Raw genomic sequence first — 13,007 nt, forward strand, 5'->3', positions numbered from 1 at the left:
AAGATAGCCCAGTGGCCTAGCCTCCAATTGGTTTTCCCTTTTTTCATTTCTTTTTCTTTTATTTTATTCTTTGCCAATTGTATCTTATATGGTGAGTAGATTTAGTAAACAAGTAAATTGTTTGGAAAATAGCTAGTGTTCGACTCCATTAGCTAGTAAATGAGCTGAGCTAGAGCAAGGCTTATCTTGCTTAAGTTAAGGTCTTAGTTCTAGATCATCTTGATTAAGATTGAAATAAATTTACATATTAAATATTATCTCATTTTTTAAAAAATATATATTATATATTTATTAACATAGTTTGTAGAAAATAGATTGTATTTTAACTTTAAAATTAAAATATAATCGACATAGTTAGTTTAAAGAATATAAACAGATGCTTTAAAAACCTTCATGCTCTTCCTTGGTTCCCTAAACTCTCTCTTTGTGAACAACTCAAGTTTGGCATAGAATTAAATAAACTGGCTTGAACTCTACTTGATTGCAAGATATATTGAGCTTAAAGTAGGCTTCGTTCACTTAATGCTAGTTTATTTAAACCCCTACGACATGCTTTAGAATGGCTAGCTAGTGTCAAAGCATTACAAAGTCAACCTGGCTAGAACTTGGAAACCATGCTAGCTAACTAAAAGATATTTTTAATAAGATCTAAAAACTGATATAAAATCTGAAAAAATAGCTTTATAAAGAGTAAAATAAGATATATTTCCTTGCAAATATTCTCAACTAAAAATATATTTATTCATTTTATTGGTACAAAGTAAAAAAATAAAATTCTCGTGAACAAAAAAATAAAAATAATGGGTACCAAAATAAACAAAAGGAAAACAGAACGAAGAATGTTTAGTCCCTTCAATTTTTTTTTGGAAACAACATTTGCACTCAATGACCCGACACATGGCCCATATAGCCCATATCTTAGTCGCAACTCCATGGCCATGTAATTCTTCCAATATCTCATATTTTACAATGAAAATACTTAGGACTAAATACTCCTACCTCAAATGAAGTTTTTATTTGAGTCAGAATTTTCTGCGATGCATGTTTTGTATTTCAAACGATTGTATAGTTCTAAATACCAACCACATCATCTATCCTAAAGATATATAATTATAACTAATTATCTAGAATGATATGGTGCAGGCTTGTCAGCCCTTTCGGTGCAAAAATTCAAACTCTATTTGTTTGGTAGTTAAATCATTTTTTTCCTTGATAAGGCAATATGGAGGATCTAAAAGGCTCATCTGCTTGCCTTTTTGACCACCATGAATGGCCGAGACCAGAGGAGGCACCATCATTACTGATTCCAACACTATTATTAACATAGAACGTAGTGAGTACATGGCATGCTCCAAAGAACAAGCAAAATCCAGCAAGAGCTCTCGTTTCCACAGTGTCTGATCCGATGGGACCTGTCTTTAAACAAAGTGTCTTCCTTCTTGTTTTCTTTCCTCTCTTTTTTGACCCTTCAGTTCTGGGGCCGCCCAACCTATAAAATACTGAGGCTTGGACTCGTGTCAGATAGCTTTGACTGATCCAGAACTTGTCAGGTGGAACGTGTCACTTGCTTAGCGCTTTGTGACAGTGGCACGTGGCAATGTGAGGTTAAAACAGAAGAATTTGGTCGTTTTTTGGAGACTAGCGAGATTGCTACGGTACACATGTACTTTGAGAGTTGCGTTGACAGTGATGCTGTCTCCCTCGAATAAATCACCAAATCACATGACTCCAGAATGTAACCCTTTTGCATTGTGTACCCCTACTGGTTACTGCACTATATTGAGTTACCATGATAAAAGTTGTTACAATGGAAACAGTGTTACTCCGTGTCAATGATATGATCTAAATCCATGTATATAAATCATTATATTCGTTTTTAATTGATACTAAAATGCACTCCAATAGAAATCTTGTCTCCTTATCCCACTTCCATATTGGAGCTTATAAACTTCTATAGCAAAAGCAATCATATATATATATATATAATATATATATGTCCATGCATACATCCAAACACACATATATACCAGTCCAACGACTTGAATTATGGATTTGGGACGTCTATTGTTCCGTATAGATTCTTGAACCTCTTTCATGCTCATGTCACGTCAAGATACTGCAGAAAAAAAAATTACAAAATCCAGTCTAATTTATCGTAATCGATTAGTTAACATGTTGGTTAATTGTATTATGAAACACGAAAAAAAATCATTGGCTTATCAAATTATTTATTGAGTCGTGAAAAAGATTCAATAAAAAACAGTCGAATCTGAATGGAGATCCACATGAGCATTGCCAAATCCAATTCTCTTTTTCTCTCTCTCTCCATCTATCTATCTATACGCGTGCTATGAGACAATTCGATGATCTTTATAAATTTTGACAGCCGAACTAACTCGCAAAAAAGTAGTAGATGGTTTGACGTTATCAGAGACCACATTGCAACCAACTTGCGGCTATAACGTCACCAAATGACAATTTCCTCCCACCCAAGCAAACCAAGCCCATGCGCAGGAGAAGTAATATCCAAGCCAAGTGAAAAAAAAAAAGAAATGCAATAAAAGAGTTGGGAAACGCCGAGGGAATCGACGAGGGAAACGCATTCTGATGAAGAACCACATGCCCTCGGCATGGACCACCAATCTCTCCGGTGGTCCCCTTTTCCTGATCAGCCGGCTATCAAGCATCTTGCACGGTGGGCCCACTTTCCTCAGCCCCCTAATCATAGACTCGTGTTGACCAAGTATCACTCATGATTCCATCCGGCGGAACCGTCCATGATCCTATCACGAGCCGTGAGATCAAGATCATGGGAAGTCGGATCGCGTCGTGACACGTAGGGGTAGTTTGGTCATTTGACTTGTTTTTTAAAAGGAAGGAAGGGCAGGTCTCGTACCGTGGCCTCGTAGCGGAAACCCGGGAAGAAAACGACACGACTCGGTTCTTCTCTCGGTTGCTATAAATTTCGCTCCCATCTCGCTCGCTTTCCGTTCTTCTTTCGTTCTACGAGTCTTCTGACACGGGAGGGAGAGAGAGAGAGAGAGAGAGAGAGAGAGATGGGGGCGGAGAGGAACAATGGGAGTTGCACAGCGATTCGGTCGCTGCCGCCGGTCTCGATCTCGAGGTGTTCTCATTACTCCTCTATGACCTCAGGTTTGTCTTTTTCTTTGGATATTTTGGATTTTTAACGATCTTTTTGTTGTGGATTGATGGAACGAATGGATTATTGGTCTCTTCTGCTTTTGATCGGTATTTTTTGTTGTTAGATTCGGTGGTTGACGAGACAAGCAAGCATTTTTTGTTTTTTTCTCACAAGAAGTAAGCATGTTTGGCCGGTTATTGCGGTCTTGTCTGTAGTTTAGGGCATTGGTTTCGACTGGAATCCGAAATCTGTTATTATTAATATTATTATTCATTGCTTAGTTTGCTTTTTTCTAATTTTTGCTCCTTTCAAGTCGGAATCGCACAGTGTCCAATGTACTTCGTGTTTTTCTCTTGAATACGGATTTTTTTTTTTCTTTAACATTTTCAGTGGTGGAAAAGATTGCGTATAGAAGCGAGGTTGATGATATTGCAGCTTAAATTTTCGGTAAAATAATTGATTTTTGGTCATGGTTCTTGCTTACCTTTTGGGGTCATTGAGAAAATCGGATTCTTTAATTATTTCCTAATTTAGCCTTTTAAGGAAGGGATTAAATTAATCATCATACTGGACAATGTCTCACCGAATCCGGCAGGTTTGATGCGAATATTAATATTGTATGCATCAAATAAGGTTTGTCAATTCATCGGAAAGATTAGGTGGAGAAATAAAGGCAAGAATCTCTTGCAGTTGTCTAATTAAATACTATTCATTTGAACGTGGGGAGCATGACACAGATTGGGTGAGCTACAAAGGTATTGTAGTTTGTGTTTCCCTTTCTCTCAAATTGTCCTAATTTATTTGGAAATTTTTGACTTTGCCCTAGCTGTACTTCTTTCTTTTCTTCTAATGTTACCACGGTTTATAGTTCACTGGTGAGTTCTAGTTATTTATTGTATTAGCAATGTGTTTTGGGAATCATTTAGCTATTCCTTTGAACGTGGGGAGCATGACACAGATTGGGTGAGCTACAAAGGTATTGTAGTTTGTGTTTCCCTTTCTCTCAAATTGTCCTAATTTGTTTGGAAAATTTTGACTTTGCCCTAGCTCTACTTCTTTCTTTTCTTCCAATGTTACCACGGTTTATAGTTCACTGGTGAGTTCCAGTTATTTGTTGTATTAGCAATGTGTTTTGGCAATCATTTATCTATAACCCTTGCTAAACGCAGTTCTACTCTTTGAAAATTAGCAGAATGTGGACTAGTTGGTGGGCTATCAGAAAATCTTGCTTGTTATTAATAATATAAGTGACTAAATAGGTTGATTTTATGCGCTTGTGCTACAGTGCATTACTGCATTATTAGGTCAACAAAGTACCAAGTCAACTTAGTGAGTCCACTGTGTTCTTTTGTAGCATAATTTGTATTCAAGTAGGAGGATTTTATGGTATGAAGTGGTCGGTAGGTAGTTGAATGTGTGGTTTTGGGGGATATCCAGTTATTTGAGTTAAAGAACAAGCATTCATGTTGACTTTTGTATTTTGCCCTTCTTGAGTAACTCGAAAATTGTCAAAGAAACCATCTAGTAGCCTTTTGCAGTACTCAAGATGATTTGAAGCTTGAAACATAGGCTTCAGATGCTTCCTGATTTAGTCATTGATTGTGTATTGTGATTTTATTTTGGTGTTGTCGCCCGTGTACAGATGATTCTTCAACATGCGGATCACCAAGATGGATTGGAAGGGGTCTTTCTTGTGTTTGTATGAAACGAAAGGGAATATATGAGCGCATCTGTGTCAATCTTTCACCTTTACAGGCATGTTTTGTTTAAGAATTTTGTGTTCCTGGAATTAATTTGAGTCTTTTTTTTGAGTATTTTTCATCTCTGAAACAAATAGAAGGAAACCTGCTCAGTAGATTTCTTTGATAATATCATGTCGTTGAGTTTTCTATTGGTTGTATTACTTGAATCACATATTTCTAGTGTTAGTTCTTTTATGTGTGTTTGGGACGCCAATGAATGGTTTTAGGAACTTCTAGATGCATAACTTGCTATTCAAGTAATTCATATTAATGATCAATTGAAGGACCAGTATCTGTGGACCTGATTTTTTTTCTTCCAGAAAATATATATTAGCCATATTGTAACTATTTTCTTTGCACTCCCTTGTTGATAGAGTTACATATCTATCTTGGCGGTGTAGCCTAAGATGCAGTTCACTGAATTAGATAGATGCAAGAAAATGGACAGAAAGTTGGGACCTGAGAGTGGGAGAGAAGGTGAAAGAGTATAATGAGATCCAACAGGAAGAGATGAATTTAAAGTCCAAGTCAACTTAAAATTAATTAAATTTCAAACTTCTATTTTTAGTGTATGGCCTGAATTGATATTTCCTTCGTCAAAATTGTTTTTGGATGTGAACTTTGCTGCGCTGCTTTTTTCTTAGTTGTCCCCAGTTGTTTCCTAAGAAGTTTGAAATTAGTCATTGAACAAACCTCATTCATTCTTTTTAACATAAATTTATGCAATATTATTTATGTTAAAAATGTTTAGATGCCTATATAGGAAAGCATTGTTTGTAATAGTTTTTGACACTACCCTCATCCATTCGATAATTGCTGAGGTTTTGCAGGAAGAAAGACTTCAAAGATTGAAGCATCGCATGAACATTTACTTTGATCCGACTAGGAGAGATCATCAGGTAACTTTGCTCATCTAGTTTGATATGTATATCTAGAGTAGATATATGGTGCATCCAAGAATTAACAATAACAAATGCTGAGCAAATTGGTTAATTCACCTTTCAGTGGTCTCATAGAGCTAAAGATGGAAGGGGTATTTTTACTTAGCTGCTAGCATAAAGGAGTCACATCTAATGTTAACATTTGGGATCAAGGTGTTGAAGATTTTTCTTTCTTTTAATTTTATGACACTAGACACAAGGAAGATTTGTTACCCTAATTGCATGTTTCTATTTTTTTAAAAGAATTGTGCATAATCTTTTTTATGCACTGTTTTTGTGTTTAGGCCCTAGCCATTTATGGATAGTTTCTCTAGATTATAAGGTCGTAATATTCAAATGTTTTGTTTTCAATTTTGAGGTTAATATTTGATAGTATGGATTATAACATAATATAAATTGTAAAAAATAATTTTGACTTCGTGACCAGATCTTTGTTAGTCTTAATTCTTTAGATCATACATTGAAATTTTGGTAGCTTATCCCTTATGCTTATCTTACTCGTGCAGACTACTTGGAGCACTTTCCTTGATTTTGCTCTTGGATCAGCTAATGTTGCCACATGCCACTAGCAGCTGCCCTTCTGTCTAGGTAGTTCATATAGGATTTGAGCAGCAATTTGCTTCCTAGGTTGAGGCCAATCTGACCAATTGGAGAGTAGACTGGGGGCCTATGGTCCTGATTGGGAGCTTAGGCTGTAATATGGGTACTGTAGTTATTTATGATAGGGCAGTATTTTGGAGTCTTTGTTTTATATAAAGTAGAAAATTAGATGAACAAGACAGACTCTGTGCTGCCTTCCTTTCTTTTTCTTTTTCTCTTTCAAAATGAATCCTCAAGAAAAACATCTGGTAATCAAACAGGAAGCACTTAAATTTTGACATTTTGTAGCTTGTTAAATATTGCCTTTATTCTTCAGAACATTATGAAACTTATCTCTTGCTGACAGGAAGCTCTCAGAGCTCTATGGTATGCCACATACCCAGATCAAGAACTCCATGGTCTGATATCTGACCAGTGGAAGGAAATGGGATGGCAGGGCAGAGACCCATCAACTGACTTCAGGTAGGCTTGCGAGAATTTATTCTTTTTTGCATACAGCCCTTCATATTGTTTATTTCGTTGTCAATATATTTGTTCCTGCAATCCATTATGCATTTTGAGCAGGGGGGCTGGATTTATTTCATTGGAGAACCTGCTCTTCTTTGCAAAGACATTTTCTGTAAGATCATGTCATTAATTTCTATTAGTTCTTTGCTATATGATGAAAATCTTCTGATTAATATTTTTCACTAATATCTGTTTTTCTGTAAATAAATAAGATCTTGCCTAAAATGTTTTATTTGGTACCTTAACTAACTTGTTTTATTCTGCAGACTTCTTTTCAGAGGCTGCTGAATAAGCAAGGTGGGAAGAGAGCTACTTGGGAGTACCCATTTGCAGTTGCCGGTGTGAACATTACATTTATGATAATGCAAATGCTTGATCTGCAGTCTAGTAAGTATTTCACTCCCACAATACATACATACATACACACACACACACACACACACACTTTGACTATTCCATTACCAGTTGTGATTTAGTATGCAGCTACATTGCTGGAAAACATGCAAATAAATTCATGGTCTAAAGCCAAAGTGATGAAAAACCTTAATTATGACAGCAGGTGTTATGATGTGCCGCTGCTAGTAACACTTTCTCTTATTCCTGAAATTGTTAAATAATGAATTGTAAGACCCAACACAATCTAGACAGAAGGGTATAGAGAGGCTTGTACATCCCCAAACATATTGGTCCATGCATGTGTTTATCTTTGCCCCTTGCATTGTTCCTTATGTCGACATAAAGTTAACGATATGGAATGGAGTCCATGAAGAGATCTGCATGAAAAATGTATACTTCATTTAAAAACATCAAGAAAGAGAATCTTTCAGTTCCTCTAGATTCTCACTTATCATCCTCATCAACATCATTACATGGCTTTGTGTGTTGAGACATTTGTTTGATTATTTGGAGAAATAATTCTTACTTTTAACCAGAGATTTTCCATGCAACACTGGACAATTTTAAATATAAAATTAGCAGTATTATGGTCAGATGGTAATCAAAACAATTTTAACGGGTACGAGCATTAGAAAAGGTGGAAGCTTCATGGTTTTTGCTTTTTCTATCTTTTTAAGAAAGAGATAAAGACAATATTTATGTGGAGATGGGCCATGCATACAAACATGAAGGCTGAAATTTTCTCATCATGACTATTTCTAGACCCATCTAACCATTACAGTGTGGTTAAAAAAAAAGAAAAAAAAGACTTTTCCTTATCACAATATTGTATTCTAGTCCACTCTTCATCTCTCTCTCTCTCTCTCTCTCTCTCTCGCACACACACACATGTTCATAGAAGAAAGAATATTCCTTTCTTTTTCTTTTTCGATTGGACCAATTATTTACTGCTCTTTTATTTGTAAAACTTGCATCCACTTTTTAAATCTTTCAAGCGACACATGTTACAGAAACATGGACAAAAGAAAATGTGAAGACTGATGAATGTACGTAAGATGTAATTAATAGAAGTCTCTTCAAATGCCTACCTAATGTCAATAACATGAGGCTGAGAAGAGGTCATAGCTTTTGTGTGAAAGTAATGTTCTTTGGTAAGTTGAAGTGTAGGGCAAGTAGACGAGATGAGTGGAAAGTTTCTTGATGAATGCGTGCCTATTCCAAAAGTATTTGGTCCACTAACAGATTAAGTTAACAGGATTATCACGTAAAACAACATGGAGTAGGGAAAGTGAAATAAGTAGTCACAAAGTAGAGCATGAAACCTGCAAAATTTGCATCAGATGGATAGCAAAATTTGAGGATAGGAGGCAAAGAGGGTAAGAGGAGTATCAGACACCATTTGGAGACTATTTTTGGGGGTGATGAAGGTAATGAATGATCTATTTGTGTATACATTAGTCATATGGGAGCTCAATAAGCAGTCCTGAGTCAACTGGTCATATATGGTTTGTATGGTTGATATCAAAGTGAATTATGGTGAGATAGTTACAACCACTTAATTAACCATCGCTCTAAGATTAAAGATAAAATTTATTGAGTTGGGGAGGACTATCAGGGTCTTGATTCCGATCTGTCAAACCACCAGAAAACCATAATATATATTTTGAAGATGACAGATTGAAACTAAAAAGAAATCAACAAAGTGCTCAAGATGGATTTTTAAAAAATGACAGATGGAATAAAATAGGCCCAGATTGCATGTAAATTGATATCTTAAAAGCTTTAAAACTTAAAATATATATAAGGGAATCTATAGATGAAGGTGGAATGAATTAATAGGCAGAGGCAAAAAAATATTAGATTACCTTGGGTTCTGTTGAGTATTTGACAGCCGTGCAAAAGAGACATGGTATGAAGAGTGGCTTCAATAGGCTGTAGGCTCTCTAATTATGATGATCAGTAAATTGGTATTATCCTTCCAGTGTTAGTTTCAGTCAATGGTTATGTAGAGGGCCCTATGGGTAATACATGACTATCCTCAAGTGGTTTTCAAGGAGAGAGTGCAAAGTTAGTTTTGTTGAATTAGTCTGAACTTTGCAGTGAGCAACTGGTTAGTCAGTCTCACAATCTTGCAATGGTTGACTCTGTCATGGTGTTTCCCTCACTTGTCAGGATTAATGCGCTTTCTCATGGAATATTGATAAATTTACTGTGAGAGGATTCATACAATATGAGGCAACTATGACATAATAAAGTGTGCATGTGTAGAACCAGTTGTAAACCTGATAATATATATTCCTTTTTTTTGGTACAAGATAATATATATTCCTTGAAGGACAGAAAATTACACTAGTAGACAGTAGAATAGACAGTAGAACCAGATTTAGTACAAAGTAACAAAAAATGAATAAGGCACTAGGATATACTCCAATGTTTATATGATGAAAATAAGCTATTACACTGAATATCTATGATGATAGATTTATCCTGGAAGATTTGATAGTTATACAGGGAGAGAGAAAGTCCAAGAAACATGAATACATCCAATTTAAACTTACCTTTTTACATATTTCAAATGTGATAGTTAAGGGTCTATGAGGGCAATTCATTGGGCTCTTGCTAATTTAGGATGATATATGTGCAGCAAAGCCAAGGACTTTTGTTAGAGCTGTTTTCATCCAAATGCTGTCAGGTGAGATGGATTAATGCCACTCTTCTTGTAGTTGTATATCAAACATTGTACTCAAAAGGAAGGTAGGTATGATTTAAGTTGCTTGCCTTGTTTTCTGGTGTGTTTTCAGAGGACGAGTGGGCATTTGACTTGCTTTATTGTGTGGCTTTTGTGGTTATGGACAAGCAATGGCTGGAAAAGAATGCTTCCTACATGGAATTCAATGTATGTACTTGCTTTCTCCTTGGCAGAAGCCTCTTGCTACCTATCTCCATTTGTTTTTACATATGTATGCATGCATGCATGCATATGTGTGTGTGTGTATTTGTATATGTATTTTGTTGAATGGTTGAAATTTATATGTTCATAGGAAGTTTTGAGATCAACTCGTGCACAGCTGGAGAGAGAACTTCTGTTGGATGATGTTATGCGGATAGAAGACATGCCGTCATACAGCCTTCTTTGCTAGCAGTGTGGCTAGTTAAGACTACATAATCAAATGTACAGTCACCTTTTCTCCTTTTTGTTTCCCATCTCATGTTTCCAAAAACTTTTGATGACCTTTAACTCTACAGTTTACATTTTGAGCATTCAAGCTCGGCAGCAAGTAATTGGGTTGGGTTTCCTCTATATTAAGCTACATATTGAAGAGAAGCTAATATTAAGATGAACATAAGTTCACCTTCAGTCTTTAATATGTATGCCCGAGATGTTTCTTCCATAATATAATGATTTGGGATAGATCTGAGCAGAGGTGCTTAGATGGCACGGTAAGTATTTTGTGAATTCAGATTGGTTACCTCTGCAACACCATTTCAGGAGGTGCATGCATTTGGTTTCCATGCCCTGGTATTAGAAGCCAGCTTATGACTGTTAGGTGATCTTCCTTAATCTGAATTTGGGCATACTACTCTTTTACTCTCTCTCACCCCTTCTCCCAACCTCACTCTCTTTCCTTTTTTTCCAGGTCTTTCTTCTTTCTTTTTTTCCGCAAGGGGCAGGTGGTAAGCCCATCAGAGATTATTATTTAGCCTCTGTGTTATATTCTCCATATTAATAGTTTTATCCAAAAAATGTATTAAAAAGAAACTGCAGATGAAATTTGCCCATGATTGAGGTAACAGCAATGCCTTATTGACATTCAGGTTGCATTGCTTTCTCAGCTTGGGATCCCCAATGAACAAAATGGCAACATGTTGGTCTCTACTTGATTTCCTCCCAATATTTGGGAAGCTCATGGCAATTAGTGAGTGAGAACTGATGTTAATGTTTTCTCCCCCTTCAATATTATCTCTTCCCCTTCTCTCAACCTTTCCTGGTGGAGGCTTCCTTCTGTGTTAATTTGATAAGCCTATTTTAATGGAATAAAGATTTGGTTGGTTTTTGTTGTAAGATCATGGTTGGCATGAGTATGGCGTTTGCACATTAGTTTCATTCGTGAGAGGGCATTAAAGTTGATGTTCTTGATCTCCAATCCATTTAAATCTGGTTTGATGTTTGAATTGTTAATTGGCTGAGGCGTGCATTAATAGAAGAGTCACATTTCTTCTTACTAAAAAGAGATTGAATATTTTTCCTTTTTTTTTTTAACAATACGAGAGGTTTCTTTTAAAAAAATTAATCAAGAAGATGCATTTGTTGACTTATTATATACCAGAATGGATGGTGGATGTAGGTGTTCCTTATCCATCCTCTTGAAGGTAAAACAATTATACGGAAATTTATATTTTTCTAGATAAGTATTTTTGAGACAATATTTAGATAGACAAAATAATTTATCCATGTTTTTTCATGCATTGGAAAATGACTTCGAAATCTATTATCTATATTTTTTTATATTACTACTTTTGTAAGTAAGTTGGTGAGATCTATCCATATTTCCCATAATACTCTTTATTATATAAATATCATTATATATAATATAATATTGTATCATATTATATTATATTATATTATATTATTATATATTAGTATATAATATAAAATAATATAATATATCAATATAATAGGATTAAGGGTATTTTAGAATAAGATTAAAAGATTATTTTTTCGACTGATGATAAAATAATTTACCCACCTCTTTGATGGGTAAGTTTTTCTGTCTATTTCATGGATAGATGCTGCATGTAGGAAAATAACTTAACAACGTAGAGAAGTATAAGAATATGGGTAAGTTAGTCAACAGAAAAATAACATATTTCCATAGTAATGTTTGTGGCCATGAAACCTTGCTTTTAATCCACTTTCAATCTGAAACTAATCTAAAAATAACTCAATAAGGTCCAAATTAAAGCCACTTGTAACTGGGCAGGATTGAAAATTACAAGCTATTTCAAATTCATTGGATATGGATTCCTTGGTAACTAAATCTAAACCTAAATTAACCCAATTTTAATACGTTATATTACTAGGATCCTCCTTAAATTTCTTTTGATGAGAACCTGTCTTGAATTGAAGAAAAATCATTGCTTGCTATGTTATAATAAAATCTATGTTATTGATTGCTGATGATAGTTTATAACAAAATTGTCAACTAATTTTATGCATTGGGGATGGGGGTGCCACTCAGATGAGTTGGTAAGGTCTTTTAGGCCTCCCATCATTCTGCAGTGGCAAGCCTTGCACCTGACCTAGTTCACTGCAGCCTGTTGTTAATATTTACATATTATTTAAACATTATTTTCTTGCATAACTAAATCTATAGTACAATTAAATAATTAATTAATTTATGTTTTTTATAGCTTGTTTGTGTTTCTCCATACAATTCAAAAATCCTAATGAATCAACAAATAAATGATGCATCCAATTCTACATGGCACTAGTTGATTGGTGAAATATACAGTGATCATCTTTAGCATCTTTCTTTTGATCACACCAAACACAGATTAAAGACAAAAATTCAACTTGCCTGTAGGTATAGGTATTCTTCAGGTGTTTTTGAAAATAATGCTACCAAAGATGACTTGTTAGCTATGGAAGTCGTGGATTGGTGCAGTACATTAGTGGAT

At 35.2% G+C, this 13,007-nt stretch overlaps 1 protein-coding gene across 6 annotated transcripts; it reads left to right on the top strand.

Annotated features, from left to right (window-relative positions):
• The first annotated feature begins 2,989 nt into the window (after positions 1-2,989).
• Positions 2,990-11,391, top strand: LOC103696409 (ELMO domain-containing protein A-like). 6 transcript variants are annotated; one of them, XM_039133350.1, is made up of 12 exons: positions 3,018-3,897; positions 4,785-4,897; positions 5,715-5,783; positions 6,772-6,887; positions 6,990-7,044; positions 7,199-7,319; positions 9,973-10,020; positions 10,130-10,224; positions 10,370-10,500; positions 10,819-10,876; positions 10,967-11,003; positions 11,145-11,391. In XM_039133350.1, exons 1-9 carry the CDS (start codon positions 3,762-3,764, stop codon positions 10,466-10,468), a joined length of 852 nt encoding a protein of 283 aa, XP_038989278.1. In that variant the 5' UTR covers positions 3,018-3,761; the 3' UTR covers positions 10,469-10,500; positions 10,819-10,876; positions 10,967-11,003; positions 11,145-11,391. The 6 variants fall into 6 exon arrangements, with proteins under 6 accessions (XP_026656680.1, XP_038989278.1, XP_038989277.1 ...); XM_039133349.1 differs by having other exon boundaries at positions 10,575-10,876; positions 11,145-11,390; XM_039133348.1 differs by having other exon boundaries at positions 3,064-3,153; positions 3,267-3,897; positions 10,370-10,876; positions 11,145-11,389.
• Positions 11,392-13,007: the final 1,616 nt, after the last annotated feature.

This window comes from Phoenix dactylifera, chromosome 14, assembly GCF_009389715.1.
Source record: "Phoenix dactylifera cultivar Barhee BC4 chromosome 14, palm_55x_up_171113_PBpolish2nd_filt_p, whole genome shotgun sequence".
NCBI lineage: Eukaryota > Viridiplantae > Streptophyta > Magnoliopsida > Arecales > Arecaceae > Phoenix > Phoenix dactylifera.